At 41.3% G+C, this 20,101-nt stretch overlaps 1 protein-coding gene across 2 annotated transcripts in view; it reads left to right on the top strand.

Annotated features, from left to right (window-relative positions):
• LOC112814716 (uncharacterized) overlaps positions 1-20,101 on the top strand; it is a 696,136-nt gene that overhangs the window by 220,068 nt on the left and 455,967 nt on the right. For both annotated transcript variants that reach the window (XM_073882323.1, XM_073882324.1), the window contains exon 3: positions 17,869-17,931. In XM_073882323.1, the coding sequence (XP_073738424.1) occupies positions 17,869-17,931 (63 nt within the window). The remainder of the gene's footprint in view (positions 1-17,868; positions 17,932-20,101) is intronic.

The following is a 20,101-nucleotide window of genomic DNA, read 5'->3' as shown; positions in this document are numbered from 1 at the left end:
TGACAGAGCCCATTATAGTTCACCTCAGTCTATCAAATAACTTTTAAATTCTCAATGAGAACCTTAAATAGTCTTCTGTTGTAAAAACAAAAAGAAAAACCAAGAAAAAAAAAAACAAAGCAAAACCAATACTCTAATTGTGTGAGAACATGGAATAGAGATTTATCATGGATCTAACCCATTTTCCAAAAAAAAAAAAAAAAAAAGATGTAAGGGGAATCCCTGAAGCAGAGAGAGGATGAGACTATGTCAAAAGCTATAAACAAACCATTTAAAAGCAACAGAAAAAGACATAACACATCCCAGGAAGCAGGTTAATATAGTTGATCTCTACTCAACTACCTATAGAAAGCCTGGACTCGAATACTTAACCATTTGCAAGTAATCCCTAAAGCAGTTTCCCAGGACCTGCTAAAAAGGGGAGACAGAGACATTCTGAGTCCGATTCTTCCTGAATAAAAAATAAACACTGCACAAGCTCGAGCAAAGAGGCAACATTCTACCTAAAGTCAGGCTTACGGGAAGAATTTATCTTTTAGGGGCATGTAGGACAAATAACGCCTAAAATGTGGAGAACTGCTGTAGAAAGGGGGGATTCAGCCCTTTTGTTGGGGAAGAGACTCAACAGGGAAGAATGAAGTGGGAACAATATGCTCATATCCAAGTCCGCCATGAACTGTTATTGACAATACCAGCAAATTAATCAGGAAGCTTGCTGGTTTAGTGATAAGGAAGCTGTCACTTTTCCTGCTGAGATTGACATGCCTCATGCCATCAGAATTGATGTCTGTTCAATAATACTCAGATCTGTCCCAGAATCTGTGCAAGAACATCTGATAGTTACATCAGACTTAAAAGTGAAATGCTAGAGAGGAGCTCATCCAGATGGACACAGATGTTCTCAGACAAAATAAGATTTAAAAAAAAAAAATATTCAAAGCTGTTTAACAGATGCCATGTTCAACAAAGGAATGAATGGTTCATGGGACACATGTTGGTTTGGGAGTAAAGTATTTTATATCCAGTTCAATGGCTGTGGCTTCATTGCCATTGTTCTTGGGGCAACGATGGTGAAGATTGTTTTTGTTAATAGCTGACTGTTATTGAGCTCTTGCTAGATGACAAACTCAGCTTGACCCGCATACCTCACTTACTCCAAAACCTGACACCATCAGGTAGCCATTATCCCCATTCTGAAGATGAGAACACTGAGGTCTAGAGGTACCGTGCCATTTGTCCGAGGTTGCATAATCAGAAAGTGATGGATTGCTAATGAATCCAGTCTTGCTGCAAGCAGAGTTCATGCTTTTAAAATGGTCAGGATGAGAACCTGAGCTTCAGTTCTACTCAAGACATTTGATTTGTGCCTGCTCTTCCCCTGACCTGGCTAGACACAGGGAACACAGAAGGACAGTTGCCACCCTAGGAATCATACACTTTCAGATTCATGATTTTAACTGAAACTCTGCCCTGCCCTGGACTCAGGCTCAGAGAATTGATGCCTAATTCCTGTTCCATGAGCATCAAGTCCTTGCCATAGCAATGCTCAGAGAACCATCCCAAACTCCACGACCTGCTGTTGTGAGTCCCCAAATATTTGTCTGTCTCAAGGAGGTGAAAGTAAGAAAATGGAATTTAGTGGCTAACATTGATCTAATGAACAACACAAACCCATTTGTATTCTTTTACTCATTATTTTCTTTTACTCATTACTTTCTTTAGGAAATTAAATGAAGTGACACATGCAAAGTATCTAGTGCGTGTTTAATTATTGGTAACTGTCACTATTATGACCTCATGCTCAGACTCTTGGTACTTTTTAGCTTCTCTCATCCCCAGAAGAGAGCATTTGAGTTTCCATTTGGAGTATCCTTTGGATACTAAGGGCACAGAAGTTGCTTAAACGGCGGATAAGATTTATTTGACAAAGCAGTTTTCCACCCAAAAAGGCCCAATCAGCCCCATGAGGCAAAGGGCTCTTAAATCAATCTCTGTGGAGTTGGACGGCAAGATCTGTTACATCCCCGTCAGCTTTCTATCACCCACCAAGGGGAAAACCTTCCCCCAGCCCTCCCAGATCTCTCTCTTCAGAGGAAAGGAGTTTAAATCAAGGATAGAATGGGCCCTCAAGCCAGGAGTCAGTAAAGCACCCCAGCAGAGGAGCCAGTCTGTTGTGGACATTGTTGGTGGGTTACCCAGGATCCAATATACCTCCTACCAATAGGAAACTCTTGTTTTTTTTTTAGATTTTTGATTTATGTTTCTCATCTTCATTAAATGGCTCATGTGCCTCAGGGGGAAATTACTGTATCCACAGCATCAAACGTAAGCTGGTTTAGTTGTTAGGAAATCATCTCTCCTGTTAGTGATTGCTCTATGAAGGGTATAGTATCCCACTGGGCCAATGGATACAAGAAGCAGTTTTCTGGAGGATTCCTCATTCTTCTTGGAGAACTTTCTAGAACTGTGATGTGCAATAAGATAGCCACCAGCCACATGTGGTTACTGAGAACTTGACATATGGTGAGTCCAGACATCAGATCTCAAAGACTTAGTATGAAAAAAGAATGCAAAATCCCTTATTGATATTTTTACTGTTGATTTCATATTGAAATGCTGGTATTTTGCATATATTGGGTTAAAGAAAATGTATTTTGTTAAATTTAATTTCACCTGTTTCTTTTCACTCTTTTTTTAAAATTTATTTTTTAAATTCAAGTATAATTAGCATACAGTGTTACATTACTTTCAGGTGTACAATATAATGATTTAACAGTTCTATACTTTACTCAGTGCTCATCACGGTAAGTGTACTCTTTAATCCCGATCCCTGATTTTCCCAATCCCTGTACCCACTCAGTGTGTTCTCTAGAGTTAAGAGTCTGTTCTTTTTGTGTGTGTTTGTCTCTTTTATCTTTGTTCATTTGTTTTATTTCTTAAATTTCACATATGAGTGAAATTGTGTGGTATTTGTCTTTCTCTGACTTATTTCACTTAACATCATACTCTCTAGATCCATCCATGTTGTTACAAATTACAAGATTTCATTCTTTTTATCACTAATATTCCATTGTGTGTATGTGTGTCTGTGTATATATATCACATCTTCTTTATCCATTCATCACTCGATAGACAGGTTGCTTCCATATCTTGATTATTGTAAATAATGCTGTAATAAACATAGGGGTGCATATGTCTTTCCAAATTAGTGTTTTTGTTTCCTTTGGGTAAATCCCTAGTAGGTGGAATTACTGGATCTTTTTACATTTTTCATGTGACTATTAGACAATTTAAAATTAGATATATGGCTTGCATTCTACTGGACAAAGCTATTTCAAAGTGACTCCCTTTAGTCTTCTGGACATTGTTGTATGCAGACAGGCCAAGAAGTGCTGTAACCATGTTGCTGTCAGCCTATGGGTAAAGCCAACACAAGGAGAAGGTCAGAGGGAGGGACAGAGTGAAGAGACAGAGCCAGAACATGATGTTCAAAGAACCTCTGCACTTCCAGTTATGTGACCTACTGGGTATCTTTATTGTTCAAGCAAATTTAAGATGCGGTCTCTTCTTACTTGCTATTGAAATAATTTAAACTTGTACATGGCCTTGAAATCTTCCAGAGAATGTAGGGAAGGAGGTACAGTGAGGTGTGACCGTTTAGACCAGAATGAGGAAGAGAAAGCCTTTATCTCCCAAGTCTGGTGACCAAGCTCTGAAGGAGCTGGGCAGGCCGCCTCTCAGAGATGGGATGTGAAAATGTTTCCAGAAGGTTGAACTGTCAGTGATGCCTTAGAGCTGAGAGACCATTTATGAGGATAAGCTCCAGGAGGAAGACTGTGGGACAAATCCAGAGCATGGGCCTCCTGGCCTTCCACACCTCTCCAGCAACACTAGAATGAGAAGATGAGGCTTAAGCAACCTGGATGAGGCAGAAACATTGTGCTGGTCACTTCCCTTGGCCCCTGAAAGACAGTCTTCACCCTTCTACATCCTTCTCCCTCCCTGTATGTCCTCAGGAGCTGGCAATGTCCCTCAACTTGAAATCACAGTTCCTGTCAGGTGGTCCTCTCCTTCCAGCTACCGTACCCCTCCCCTTCTCCCTTGTCCAGTCAGATCTAGCAATAGTCATGGCACCCATTTGCTACTGGCCCCAAGATTCTAAATCTGATGGTTTACCTGTACCTGCCCATGTAATTTACCAGTAGTCTTTATTAAACTCTCTGCCATTTATCCAAGTTGACTGTGGTATCTTTTTCTTTAGGGACTCTGATACCATGGTGCTTCTGTGTCTCCCATGATTTTCTTTGACCGGGTTTTGGGACAAGTTTACCAAGATCACAGACTGCCAGATTCCAGTATGCAGAGTGTCCAATGATCAGAGAGTAACAGTGTGACTGGTGGACTGGGGCAGGAAGGTGAAAGGAGTTGGCTCAAGGAATGAGCCACGTGAGGCAGGGGAGAGAGACCCTCCCAGCTGATGATGACTTGGTTTGGACTGTTGACATGGAAAGCCAGGAGTGCAGGTCAGATGTCCTGATCTTTCCTCTTGACTTGTGACCTACAAGGTCATCTGCAAACCACACTCATATTTGGGTTTTTGAGGGTATGCATAGTTTCTAGAAACCAGTTCTGAAGATCCTACATATACCGGGTGTTCATACTGAATAAACTTCCTGGAAATGCCATGAAGACTGAGCTTATGGAGCTATGGAGCATGTATTGACTATTTATGGCTCAGATGGGTGGCCATGTGATATGGTCTGGGTCAGCCCAGAGCAAAACTGGAAGGTTAGAGAAATTCAACTCACACATTCTTACCTCTCTTCCTCTCGATTCTGCTACTCTTTTTCTTCTTTCACTTCTTCTTAAACGTCCTAACCCTTGGGGTCTACTGGCTCAGTATTTTTCCAAACACCAGTCATCCCTTTGTATGCTACTTCAGGATTTTTGGCAAATAATTACAACCAATATTGATTTATTTAATATTTTCTTAAACTGACTTGCTCATTTATTTTTTTAACTTTAACTGCCTAGTCCTAAGCATTGACATGTGCGAAATCACAGATTTGACCACTGAGTTGTAGTAGTCTTTTTATACATACACACAGATACCTAATGATAATCAAAATATCATGTGCCAATTAAACCATCCTAGGGACCACCAGACCTGTGGGTGCCCCATCTCAGGAAACATGAAATTGCCCGACAGATTCTGGAAGAGTGCCGATGATGGGACCATCTATGTCGGTTCTATACGGTACAGCAGGCAGTAGCCACATGTAGTGACTGAGTACTTGAGGTGTGGTAAATGCGACTATGAAACTGAATTTTTAGTTTATTTAATGAATTGATTTATGACTGTAAGCTTAAATTTAAATAGCCACATGTGGTGAGTGGCTGCCATATTGGACAGCACAACTCTAGGGTATCTGCACTTAAAAATAAATCTTGGCAGAGGGGATGAACCTCGGGCTAGATACTGTATAAGCAGTTTCCATTTTTTTCCTTTATGTGTTCCTAAGGACCCTGTGCAGAAGGTATTGCCACAGTCAGGCAGTAGGCACAAGTCAGCGATGGGAGGATTTTCCACTGTATTCCTTAAATACACAAACGATGAAGCTGTACTCTGTTATTTACAGAAAGAGAGAGAGAGAGACCTGTAAGTGAGCAAATTGTCATCCAGTCCCAGCCACATTCAAGATTTAAAAGGTTGACATTCCTTTTTTCTTTCTCTCCTTTTTTTTTAAACATCCAACCCTCCTCATTAACCAGATATCTTTATTCTCTAAATATTTACCACCCAAACGAAATTTACAGTTTAATTTGCTGTATAAAATCATTTATTGACTGATAAACCTCATTACTAAGCTCTAGCACAGCCCCTGGTACTCCCAACAGTTTTAATTCTTGTAACAGCAGGCTCCTGCAAGAGAAAAACAATCCTGTCAAATGAACTGCGGGGGTCTAAATTATTCAAATACACTAAATCCATGCAGAACCCTTTCCCCTGCTCATAATTTTTCTTTCAGAGCCAACAATTAACTGGCAATATTCTAACTTGAACAATGACAGCTATTCTAACAGAATTCTGGGAACAGGGAACATCCCACCTTCCCATGTGTCCTTCTGCTCCTGGGGGCACCAGAGGAGTGACCCCTGCAGGAGCCCCTGTGGAAAGGGGAGGTGTTCTCTACCCACAGTCCCCACCTCTTCAGAGTATATCATCCTCTCTGCTTCTCTCTCCTGTCCCCAGGTCAGAGACTATTTTGGATATCAAGGTGGGTGTGTGTGTCTGTGAGTATTTCTAGCATTTATACCAGATGAGCACCAGTCTGCAATTAGTTAATTGCACGTATGTCTTTCTGCCTATGGGGGAAAAAGTGCCTCCAGTTTCCTACCTGCAAATGCAACCAAACTAATTATTGAGCTCCTGATTCAGAAGGCCGGCCTATCTAATTGAGCCTGCAAAACAGAAAAGAAAAAAAAAAAAAACCCTCTAAAAATGGCAGTAGCTTAGAACAACAAATAGCAAGAATCTGTCTCGCATTTGAGAAGGAAAATCTTTTCCACCATGTTGGACATCATTCATGATCTGCACAGTGAATGGCCTTGAATCATGTCAGTGGATGCTGTTTTTTTGTCTAATTTCCCATAGCTTGTGGCCCCCTAACAGTGATGCATCCTCCACATGACACCCAATGTCAAAGTTCTTAAACAGGAAAAGATACTTTTTAAATGTTGATCTTGACAGTTCATCCATGCATTTATTCTTTTATCAAATATTTATTGTCAACTCTCTGCCAAACTTGTAGTACCTAGGAAGCATCATGGTGCTGGATGTGGAAGGAGAAGCAATGACACCTAGCCAAAATGGTGCTTAGTATTGCCCTCTAGCTCAGGGCTGATGTGAATGTGCGAACCACAAAAACCTCAGAGGTTATTTAAAATGCAGATTAGTTGGACTTACCTCACACACAGTAAATCAGAATTACTAAAATGATGGAGCCCAGGAATCTGCATTCTTCCATGCTTCCCCAGGCAATTCTTAAGTATTTTGAAGTTTCAAAGTGTTGGCTTTGAGCTTGCCACTTACACCTGAAAGCATCAGGCACCAATGGATGACCGTGAAAGAAATGTCAGCATCAATGGTGCAGATAACAAACCCAGAAAATATCAGTGAGGGCCATACCCAGGGTCTGCTTTGAGAGCTGGCTTAGAGCTACAGAGGCGGGGCATGGGACAGCATGTGGAGGTGTGTTTGCATGACTGCAAGGGGCAAACTGTCATTGTAACAGTGGTCTTGCCTGGTGGGATGCATGGGGGTCTCTGTTTTGTGTTTTACTGTTGTTATTTTCTCCATGGCTTTATCTGTTGACTATATTAAACTTTTAGTCTTAGAATGATTTTAACTTTGGAAAAGTTGCATGAAGAGTACAGAGAGTCTCCGTATACTTCACACCTAATTTCCCCTATTAGTAACATCTTAAGTTAGTGCAGTACTAACTGTGGTATTGGTCACAATTCCTGAATCAGTACTGATACATTATTATTCACTTATCTCCATATTTGAACCTAATTTCCATAGTTTTCAACTTAATATCCTTTTCTGTCCAGAATTCCACATTACACTTGATCATCATGTCTCTTTAGGCTCCTTCTGGCTGTGACAGTTTCTTAGATTCTGTTTTTGATGACCTTGATGGTTTGGAGGTTTATCCTTCAGATGTTTTGTAGCATGACCCTCAATTGGGATTTGACTGATGTTTTTAATCATGATTAGACTGTATTAAACTGTGGATTTTGGGAGCAAGATCCCAGAAGTAAAGCATTACTTTCATCACATCATATCATATCAAAAGTGTATGGTATCAATAGGTCTTATTCCTGTTGATGTTGACCCTGATTACCTGGCTGAGTATGTTTGTGAGGTTTCCCTCTGTAAAGTTACCTTTCCCCTCCCTTCCCATACTATATCTGCTTTTAGAAGGAAGTCACTATGAGCAGCCCAAACTTAAGGGGTGGGGAATATGCTCCACCTCCTTGAGCACAAAGTATATAGATAAATTATTTGAAGTTCTTTTATATGGGAGATTTGTATATTCTCCTTTATTTATTCATTTACTTATTCATTCATTGATTTACTTAAACATTTATTATGTCAATATAAACTTATGGATATTTATGTTATACTGTGGGTTTTAACCCAGTATACTACATTATTTATTTTTCTTGCTCAAATTGTTCCAGGTGCGGTTATTGGAAGCCCTGACAGTTGGCTTCTGTGCTCTTCTGGAACACATACGCACAGAGTTTTGTCTTTGAGAACTTCTTTAACTCCTAGCACTAGAATATGCTCCAGGCTCATCTTGTGTAGGCCCTGTCCTAATCCTAGAATCAGCCATTTCTCCAAGGAGCCTTGGTCTCTGTTATCAGAGAATGGTATTTAGAAACCAAGATCTGGATGTTGTATGTGCTCAGTACTACTAGGGTGTCATTGCTTCTAGGCCCTCCCGGAACTAGGACAAAACTAGGAAATGTATATGTGTATGTTAATATATCTCTGTATATACACCTACCTCCATCTATATCTGTACCTGTATCTATATATCCATAACTGTGTATCTATATTTGGCATCTATTTATATCTATATTAAACTAAACATGAGTCCATACTGATGTCTCTAATTCTAATCCATTACCAGTGGATTATTCTAGCCTTACCCCCTTGCTTACCAACAATGAGACACTTGGCTTTCACCATCTGCCACCAATTTATTTATTTGTTCAACCTCAGATAGATATATATTAGTTTCAGAATTAACCTGAACCCTAACAGGGGTTCTCTTTTTATGTAATGTCCATTTACCACCAAAGCAATGTCTGTTACCTGCAGCATACTTTGGGACACTCTGGCTTAAAGAAACTCCTTTCTAGGACTACTTCCCTGGAGACTCAGTGAGTGCCCTGGGCTACGTTTCTTTTCTTGGTCTGTCCTTCCAGTTCATGGCTTAGCTCCCACAGGCAGTGACTCCAGAGCTTGCCCAAGATACTTATGCTATACTGTGGGTTTTAACCCAATACTATGTTACTTATTTTTTCTTGTTCAAATTGTCCCAGCTGTAGTTATTAGGAGCTGTTTCAGTTGGCTTCTGTGTTTCTCTGACATATCCTCATAGTTTTGTCTTTAAGCACTCTGTCACTGCATTTCTAGGTCATAGTGGAGTTACTAATATCCATTTAAGAAGCACTTGCTGAGAGCATGTACTATATACCTAGGTCTGTGCTAAAGATAAGGATATGGAAATTAATGTAACAGGGTCCTGTTTCTGGGAGCTCTGTTTTGAATGGGGGGGGGCTTGGCCCTTGTTCTATTTTGCCATTGTTGGTTTACTTCTCTAAGTGCCACCATACGAAGGATCATGGGATGCTGCTTAGTGTCTTCGAGGAGAGCACCTTCATTTAGGTTGGAATATGGGGGAAAACTTTTCAAAGTAGGCAACTCTTTAGCTGAGTCCTGAAGAATTTATCACTATTTTTAATATGCATCTACTGAGTGTCCTAGTACAGGCTGGGTGTTGAGAACATAATGGAGGGGAGAAAACCCCAGATAAGGTTACTGGTCTCATGAAAACCCCAGTTAGGTGAGGAATTCAGGTATTCAGTAGCGTAAGTGATACTGATTCAGGTGGGGACTTGGTGTTGCAGCCCTGAGATTTTGTCTGCAAAGTTTCCGTTCAGTTCTCGCAGCTCTGCATCCATTGAGTTCCTCTGGGAGCATGCTCTGCAAAGATTCCAAATCCCTTGGCTTCCTCCAAGCCCTGTACTGATTCCTGTGCTTTGCATCAGGCACAAGGGAGAGGGGAGGGAAGGCGGGGGGCCAAGTGGGAAAACATCCATTTGATCCTTTTTATATGTAAATGTGACTTTAAATAATATTTTGTAATGACCTGCATTTCTGTTAGGAAATATCTCTTGATGATTTATCTTTCTCTCTGCAATTATGACAGCCTAGTGATCTTGTTAATTAATGCCAAAGTGGGTTTTTGAGCACCTCATTAAAGGTTTTCCCTTTCAGGACACCGACACTCAACACTGTGCACAGCCAGGGGCACAGAAAGCCATTTTCTTGTGGGTGGAAACAGATCTTTTGATCCCCCACCTCTTCCTTTCCCTCTCCTTTGCCCTCTTATTATATTTTGTTTTTCGGTATCTCCTCGTCTTCCTCTTCACCCTTACCTACTACTCCTCTCCTAGCTTCTATTCCAAAACACAGTTGATTCTTACTGCTTTGAAGCATTGTTTTAAATAGTTCAGCCGTCATCAGTATGTTCCTTGGGAGGCCCTCTTTCTCCTCGAAGGATTGTTTTATTTTACCATTTAATTCAGTAGTTCCTATTCAACAAGTTTTGGTTCCCTTATGGACATCGGGGAAATGGTAGTGAACCAGAGAGTGTCCTGCATACAAGACTCTTAGTTCTGTCCCATATAAATAACTAACAAGTTGAACAAATGAATGAAGGATTCTGTGGTCCAGTAAATTTTTTAATCCTATCTCAGGGTTGGCAAACTATGGCCTGAAGGTCAAATACTTGTTTTTGTAAATAAAGTTTTATTGGAACACAGCCACACCCATTCACTTGCATATTTTCCATGGCTGCTTTGCTGCTACAACTGCAGAGTTGAGTTGTTGCACAATAGAAACCATGTGGCCCACAATGCCTAAAATATTTACTATCAGGCCCTTACAGAAGAAGTTTGCCTGTCCCTGCTCTGTTCCATTACTGGAGATTCTGAATGCCCATTATATATTCAAAAGTCTGAAAAATTCTACAGTCAGAAAATGTAGTTAATTTCTTTACCTCATTTTCTCCCAAATGTATTTGATCACAGAACCCCCTTCCAACCCACGTTTTTATGAATTGATTTATAGACCATTGCCCCTGGATAAAATGCCTAGCCCTTAGGTTTGTCCTTCTCTGCCTGATTTCAATTCGGTCACCATTGTGGCCTTCTGTCTTCTGAATGGACTAACCTGGCTAAACCCAGCTTCGCTCTGTCTCTTTGAAAATATCCCTCCACTCAGGCATGAGGGCAGGGATTCTCCTCCACTCCAATGAGAAGTTTCTCTTTCCAGGAGCAATGATGTGTAAAGCCCAAGTCACCACTAAATGGTAAAACAAGTTATACTGGTTTTCTATCCATGGGGTTTTCAGTCTTGCCTCATCTGACTCATCCCAAAGGAAACTCATTTTGATTTGTGGTTTATTTTTCTGAGGCATTGTTGAAGCTGGGATTAAACTGGGATGCCTTGAAGATCAGCCTAACCTGAAGGAAGGGTCATGGTAGTATTGAGAAGTCCCAGCAGGGTATACATTTCCCCTAAGGTCCTGAGAAAAACTGGGGAAGTTATAGCAGGGGAGATATCCTTCCTATATCCTAGAAGACGGGGCGGGGTGGTGGGTTTTGGAAGAGAAGACTCAGATTACACCTTGGCACTTGGAGAGTGCCATAACAGTAGAAATGGGCAGAAAAGTCACTTCCCAGTCCTGCCACTTCTTTCCTTCTCATAAATAAGGCCTGAGGTAGAGAGCAGAATGTGGGGTATCGCAGGTAGGGTGTGGGAATGGTTGCTTCTTCACCAGGTTGAGGGCATGTAGTCAGTAGATAGCTTCCAGCCACAGACACTGGAGAAGGGCATTTCCAGAGCCAGATAAATAACCATAGGTCTGAAGGATGAGGTTAAAGTCAAGGGTTGGTGAAAGTGTGGCAGGCAAAATTATAAAAGAATATTTTCTCTCAGTCCCAAGTTGCCTAATCCCCAGCAAAATGAACATAATGTTACTCCTGTGATTATTTTACATGGCAAAAGGGATTTTGTAGTTAAGGTGCTATTAAAGGTACTAATCAGTTGGCCTTAAAGGAGGGAGATTAGCAGTTTTCTTCAGCTGGTGGCAGGAAAGGAAGTGAGAAAGATTCAAGGCACAAGAAGGATTTGCTGCACTGTCTCTTTGAAGATGGAGGGAGCTGTGTCCCATGATAAAAGCACAACCGCCAGAGACTGAGAGCAACCTCCACTGACAACCAGCAAGGAAATGGGACCTTCAGACCTACAGCTGCAAGGAACTCAATTCTGCCAACAACCTGAGGGAGCCCAGAAGCATGTTCTTCCCCAGAGCCTTTAGATAAGAGTTCAGCCTGGCTCATGCTTTGATTTCAGCCTTGTGAGATTCTGAGTAGAGAACCTAGCTGTTCCATACTGGACCTCTGACCTTCAGAACTGTGAGCTACTAAATGTATTTTGTTTAAGCAGCTACATTTGTGGTCATTCATTACACAGCAATAGAAAACTAACATAAGCAAAGCGTTGAGATGGTTAATAATTTAATGAGGAGTGTTAAAGGGGGCATATAATAGTGCTTTTATAGCGTCCCTGACATTAGTAAACTAACATTTTCCCCTTCCATAATAATCCTGGCTAGTCTATATGGTTTTTTAAAATTTTACTACATGCCTTTACCCCAGGATTTAGTACCAGATCCTACAGGATTCTACCCTCCTGGCCATGCTGATAGGGTCAGGAGTAAGTTTATAACATAAGTAGAACAAACAAAAATTATTGGAAAGACAGTCTTTATGAACTCATGAGCCAGGAAGACTATGTGAGCTTCTTTCCTGGTACTTGGAGAAAGTCTGCCCGGGAATGAAGCAGTCACAGAAGAAAAAAAAACTGATAGATGGAGAAAGAACACAGAACCATGATCTAGCCATACGTGAGGCCAGAAATAGATTGAAATTTTCGGTTATATGAGCACCCTCTCTTTAACTTTGCTTTAATTGCTTTAAATTTGGTTTCTACAATGTGCAGCTAAAAATAACTCCCAACTAGTATTCATGTTAAAATTAAGCGATTTTGAGTCCCATACCATTCTCTGAGGTTGGGCTAGTCTTATGTAATAGGTTGAATCCCTAAAACCATACCAGATATGATGGAATGGGTACACAGAGCCCTCATCTGCCGGTCAGGATGTACTCATGAGTCTGCCACTAACTCACGTGTGACGCTGGCCCAATTGCTTCTCCTCTTTTATTTATAAAATTAGGGTTTGGATTAGAACTGGTAGAGTTCTTGAAGTCCAGCTAACACTGTGTGATGTGCATAATTTCCCGGATGCACACCTACAGTCAAATTCTCTAACGGGTATGAAACTCTGTATGTGAAAATCCAAGATTTGAAATCATTTCTTATACTTATTAATATAACAATCATCATTCATAGTTTCATGGTACCCAAAGATCTTTCATGGGTATGAGACTCTTTGCTTTCTCTAATTACCCAGGGAGCATTGTTAGCCGCATCTCATGGAAGAAGTAACTGGTTCAGAGAGGTGAAGTGACTTTCTCAAAGTCACGGAACTGGTCCAAGATGAAAATCTAGAGAGCCAAGCTCTGTGGCACTGCCCTTTCTGCCACACTCCTTGACATTCTTCAGAGTACTCAGTGAGTGTGGTTCTTCTGCATGGGCCTGCACGTCTCTGTTCCACACACACATATTTGGGTTCGTGTAGCTTGAGCTGCTTGCATTGGCCTAGAAGCTGTGACTGCCCATGAGAAGACTCTCAGCGCTACACAACAAGTCTATAAGCATTCTCCACAGAAAACCTTGAACAAGCCAAAGTGGTACACTTGGTTGGAAGAACCTTAATGAAGGATTGATTTGTATTCCTGAGCCTGAGTCTAAGCAAATGGAAAAAGAAGATGAAGGAGTAGCAGATAAGAATCACCGATGTACCTTTATTCTAGTGTCTGGTTTGAAAGCCAAGTGGGCCTGAAGACTGCACCAAGAATGACATTCACTCGATTACAGGCCGTGCTGAGGGAGATGGCTTCCCATGTGTGGGACTTGCCAGGGAAGGTTGACAGGCTGAAGGTGTGGAGCAGACCTCCTACTTCCAGGAGGTCCCTGAGCCCAAGAGGAACAGGGAGGAGCTAAGCCAACCTATCCAGATTATCCTCCCCAACTTTAACCTCCTGTGAGCCACTCCCTTCTTGTCTGGGGCAGAAAGAGGAGGACACGATATGCTAACCAAATTCATTTCAAGTGGAAGGAAATATCATGACTTAAGAAGAAGCATTTCTTGTCAAAATAAACATAATTCTTGCGCAAGCGTGTACGTTTTCCTGGACTATCAGCCAGGAGAAGGGCATTGTCCTTTGTGCTGTGATGTGCCGCCTGCCCATCCATCCTTCCTTGGTTCCCAGCAGTGTCCAGGGATCTATTTGGAACAGAGGTGAAAGCTGAGTGTGCTCTGAAACCCTCCCTTCCTTTTACTTTATTGCCTGTGGTTAACAAGATAGACCTGAAGAGCAACCCTTAGCCTTCCTGCTTGGAAAGTAACTTCCACTCTTTACAGGTCTTTAATCTCTGTGCCATAGACAAAGAAAACTTAAGTAGCCATTTTCAGGTTTTACAAAGAAAAGCAAAATAAACTGTTCTGGGAAGGCTATCCGCAGCAAATCCCAAATTCTCATTTGGTACTCACATGTAGGAAAAGTGCTCAGGGCAGAAATTCCCTAAAGTCTTACAACTCAAATGGTGATCCATGGACCAGCAGCATCCACCTCACCAGGGAGCCAGGTAGAAATGAAGAGTCTCAGGACTTGCACTGACTCATCCTGAACTAGAACCTGATTGAACAAGGTCCCAGGTGTTCAGTGTGCTGATTACAATCTGAGAAGCAGCTGCCATGAAGTCCTTCCCACCCAGGGGAAAGGAGAATACGGTTGTGAATACCTCAGTACAAATCCATTCCAACCTCCAGGAAAAAGATGGAAAAATACTATTTATCAGGAGAGAGTTATGGGGAACATTCACATTCATTCATTTACTTTTTGTTTGTTTTGAGAGATGACCCTGTGCTACACACTTTGCAATAATCTTGGTATACTCTGGTGAAAAAACAGACATCATCACCGTGCACATGGAATTTGTAGTCTGCTGGGAAAGATGTATGTTTACTTTTGTATCTGCCTGCAGTTGTGTTTGGGAGGAAAAGAACAGGGGGCAAAAAAGGAACTGCTCAATTTTATTGGTAGGAGCAAGGTGACTTCAGGGCATTTTGGAGGAGGAATCATACAAATCATCTCTACCAGGGACAGGTAAACTAGAACTCATGGGCCAACTGCAGCTTGCCACTTGTTTTTGTAAATGAAGTTTTAATGGAACAAAGACACTCCCATTTACTTATGTATTTATGACAGCCCTTGTGCTACAATGGCAAAGTTCAGTAGTTGTGACAGGGACCATGTGGCTCTGCAGTGTCTAAAATATTGACTTTCTGGCCCTTTAAGAGTAAGTCTGCTCATCCTTTTAGGGTTTTTTGTTTTTTTTAGTTTTGTTGTAGATGAGTGAAATGAGACCCAGGCAGGGGAAGTTAATTACCCATGATCACATAGCAAATGCATGCAGAGCAACCATAGGACTCCCCCTTCCCTGATCATGCCAGCTTGAAGGGGCACTGGGAACATCTAGAACATGCTGCAGCAGAGGGACAAATGAAGCCAAGGAGCTGGTGTGGACAGAGGCCCCAAACAGCAAGCTGTGGACTTAGAAGCTGGCCTTGGGTAGATTAGGAGAGACTGTCCAAGGCCCATTTAAAGAGGAGGTCACCGTCCACCCAGGCAGGAGGGAGGAGTTCAAGCCCTGAGCGGATGGGCAGACAACCAATCAAGGAGAAGTGGTGTGAAGGTTTATATAGCAATGGTTCAGAAAGCATACAAACAGTATCTCCCTCCAGAAAAATCCATTTCTCCAGACCTGAAATGCCAACCCCAGCAGAATGAAAATGACCACGTTGGAGGGGGCTTGCGGGGTAGGGATATAGGGGGACTGTGGGCTAACAAATATTACAGGCAAGGAGAAGAACAGATACAAACCCCAAGGCCAGCAAGGGCATGAAGCAACTAAGGAACTGTAAAAATTCAATGTGGCTTGTCCAGTTTGCACATTTTCTGAAACTGACCTCACTCTGGGTAAGTCCAACTCCCTGGTCATCCCCAAGATAAACTCTTTACTGGGGCTTTTGAGCCACATGCATTTGAGCAAAAGCCTCCTACATACAGGAAGAGGTACTAATTCACCTCTTCCTCATGCTTAAAACAAAACAAAGCAACAAAACAGAAATTCCTAATGCTAGCTCTCTGATACCATCAGGTTCTGCTTCTGAGGGAGATTATGTTTGCCTATGTATTTCAATGAAGAGAATTTACTAGAAATAATATCAGAGTCATTAGAGTTAAGCCACATTCATCAATGTATATTGATTAATCTTAGTCATATTCAAATAGAATAATGGTGACTAATGGGGGGCTATGGGGGGAAGGTATTTTTTTTTTCCTGTGAAGTCCAGTTAGATATGCTTTGAAGTAGAGACAATAAAGGCATTAACTTCACTCTTCAGCTTGTCAAAGAGATCTAATAATTACTTTCAAAAAGAAAGAAACTCAATGCTGGCTTTCCATTTGGCTGTTTGTTGGTCTTTTGCTCTTCCTGTGATATGGTTGAATCTCATCCTTAGGGGCAAGCCACTCTGCTCCTGGATTAAGGGACCCTTCTGAAACTTGTATTCACTAATTATTTGGGATTTTTTGTGCCTAATATTCTCATTTGAACAAAAGTTTAAGACTAGAGTCTCATTTATTACAATGTTTCCTCTATAATAAGAATGAATATGGAATTTAGACACGACTCGCTTCTGAAAGCCATGCCACTTGCTCACACACAGAAACGTTCACTGAGTATACTGAGATGTCAAAAGCAAGACTCTTATGGAATCTAGTAGCTACGTCTGACATGCTCTGGATATTTCTCCAATGTAGTGGACAGAGGGCTCTGAGGCTAAAATTTTAACTGTTTTCCCCAAAAGTTTAATTTCCGTGGCTTGATTTCATAAAAAGCAATTTTCATCATGGTATTTAGGTGGTCATAATTGAAAGAGAAATTTCTCCCCTTGAGAGGGTCTCTGAAGATAGCTGTCTTTGACATTGATGCATCTCCCTCTTGGCCAGAAGCCACAGAGATGGGTACCCCCTCATGTTAGATCATTAATTGTTCTTCTCCAGGTCTGCACATACTAAGCTGAGAACCAAGGCAATTATGCAATTAAGTCAAGCAAAAAAATGATGCTCGTGCTCCAATGAGCCACAATTTTAGTTGACAGTTGCTTTGACTTGACTTGTCCTGATAATTGCTTCAAGTCCTCCATGACCCTCCAACAGAATGTGTGAGTTCCTTTAGAGAGTGTGTGATTTGCAGGGGATAGTGCCACCATCTACTTATGACAAAGTGGGGAATGGATACCTATGTCCTTTGTTTAAGTCAAATATAATCTGTGTTTGTTGGGATTTGCCCAGAAGCTGACCCTGAGACAAGAATCCAAATGAAGTGGTTTATCCTGGAAGTGATTCCAGGAAGCATTGGTAGAAGGATGGGAAAATAAGACCACAAATTACCTCTGTGGGTAATGAGTTTACTCCTACAGGGCAAATCTTAGAACCATCGTAGAACTCTGCTTAGAATTCCCACCTGAGGTTAGATACACAGACTCCTAACAGTCATCGTTCAGTGCCTTAACCAGGAGCATTTACTGTTTAGCACTTGGGACAGTTTGAGTTCCAACTTGCAGGGAAAGCCATCAAGCAAGGAGAGGCAAATACTGGCCTGGAAGCCTGGCTGGCAGGCACTGCAAAGATAGATCCCAAAGGGGTATGGATGGGGCACCAGCTAGACTTCCAGTCTTCATCAAGCCTAAAGACCTCAATTTTTGTCATTCCAGATCTGACTCCACCTTTATTTTTTTTCTCTGCTTTCAGAATAATTCCAGATGTTTGGACATGACCTTGATGAGCGTTCACCTTGTTATTCTCCTGGAGAAGGTAAGTCACCAGCAGACACGTACATGACTTTTCAGTCTATTTGCAAAACTCAAGGTGTTAGAGACATTTTTGGTTAAAATAGCCCTACCTATGATATATTTGTTTGATGATTCCTCTTATAAAACTAACTGTGATGTTACCTATTTTTACTCTCAGATACCTTTCTTTCTTTTTAAAAAGAAAGAAATTAAAACTGTAGAACTCAAAGACCCCACTGTATTTGGTCTTTTTGGACAGCCTTTGGCCCAAGGTAGTGTAATTCTGGCCAGACTATTTTTTTTGGTAGGCTACCCACATAGCCAGGCCAAGCCAAATCAACATGTATTTATTTAACACTTAATATGTATCATGATTACATAAGGTAAGTACTTGTAAACCACATATTGTGTAACTTGCTCTAAGTCAACTTTTCTTCTTTGCCTGTGGTATTATTTGCAAATATAGCCAGTAAAGAAATGGACAGAGTGGTAACAATGGGTTTGTGGCATAGAAAGCATAATCCATTTTCTTCATTTTGCCTCATGGAAAGTTCTTAGAAAACCTGTGTACATAGAACTCAGGAATTGTCCCTAAAAATATTTATAGTGGGCTTCTATATTCTTTCAATTACAACTTCCTTTAAGAATACTTAAGAATATTAGATTTGTCTAAATGTCCCGTGCACAGTGATTTAGGGTAATCTTTTCGCTCTGTAAAAGGACGTCCACATGTACAGATAAACACGCAGAAGAGAATTTGTAAGGGAGTAGCCCTTGTACATCGTTCTTATTAACTGTCTCACTTACCTCATCTTTTGAGCCCCTCCTGTAATGTTCTGTGTTCTGAGAGCCTTCACTCGCTCCCCTTGTCAAAGTCAGGTGTTTCCCCCACCACTCTGTGTGGTATTGACCTATTTTACATCCTCCATGGTGAATTTCTCCAAGCAAGCACAGTGTGTCATCCAAAATGAGAATTTAAAATTCTCCTCTTGCCTAGGATAGTGACTAGGACATAACAGTTGATCAGCAAATGCTTGTTAAGTTGACCTGAGGAAGAGCCTTCTTTATTCTGATAAAGAATATCTACAAAAACTGCACCGAATATCCTAATTAGTGGTGAAATATTTAAAGCTTTCCCTTGAGTTTGGGAACCAAACAAGGATGCCTGCTGTTATCAGATCGTTTTAATGTCACATTCCATGTCCCAGCCAGTTCGGTAAGGAAAGGAAAAGAAATTTTAGAATATAAGAATAAGAAAGGAAAAGATACAATTATCATTAGCAGACAACATTATTGGAAAGTAGAAACCTAAAAGGGCCTATAAATAAACGATAAGAATTAATAAGTGAATTAAGCAAGGTTGCTAAATATAAAGTCAATTTGTAAAAATTGGCTGTGCTTCTACACACCCACAACAAATAATTAGAAAATGAGGATAGCCAGGATGCGTTAGCAATAGCATCACATACATTAAATATTAGGGGGAAAGAAAGATGTCTAAGACTTCTACTCAGAAAACTATAAAACATCATTGAAAGAAATTAAAGAGTGTGGTCTTCTGCCCCATGCTTTCCACGTTTGCAGAAGTAGAGAGTACAGAGTGACCCGGGAGTAGAGTGGCCAAGAAGAAATCGCAGAGCAAACGGGAGACCAGTTCGTATAAAGCCATGTAGTCTGTAGTCTGTTTCAGTTATCATTTGCTGTGTAACAAACCACCCTGCACTTTGTGGCTTAAAACAACATTCAGTTGCCTGTAGATCTGCAGTTTGGGTAGGGCTCAGCAAGGATGGCTCATTGCTGCTCAGTGTTGCATCAGCTGGAGTGGCTGGATGGGGTGCTGGGGAATTTCAAGATGATTCCGATATGTGGCTGCTAAGTTAGTGCTGGGTACTGGCTGAAAGCTCAGCAAAAGTGTGTGCTTCCCTCTGTGCAACTTGGACTTTCTCCTGGAGTGGCAACTGGGCTCCAAGAGAAAGTGTCTCAAGAGAACAGGATAGAGGTGCATGGTGTTTGTATGACCTAGCCTCCAATGTCACACAGTGTCACTGGCACCACACTGTGTTGACCCAGGAAGTCACAAAGTGCCACCCAGTTTTCAGAGGAGGAGACATAGACTCCACCTCTTCATGGGGGAGCAGCACAGTTCCCTCCTCCAGTGGGGCAGGAGATGTTTTTGTGGCCACGTTAGACAC

This window comes from Callorhinus ursinus, unplaced genomic scaffold, assembly GCF_003265705.2.
Source record: "Callorhinus ursinus isolate GAN/ISIS: 27379988/994484 unplaced genomic scaffold, GSC_fseal_2.0 scaffold46, whole genome shotgun sequence".
NCBI lineage: Eukaryota > Metazoa > Chordata > Mammalia > Carnivora > Otariidae > Callorhinus > Callorhinus ursinus.
This window is presented reverse-complemented; position numbering and strand designations above follow the sequence as displayed.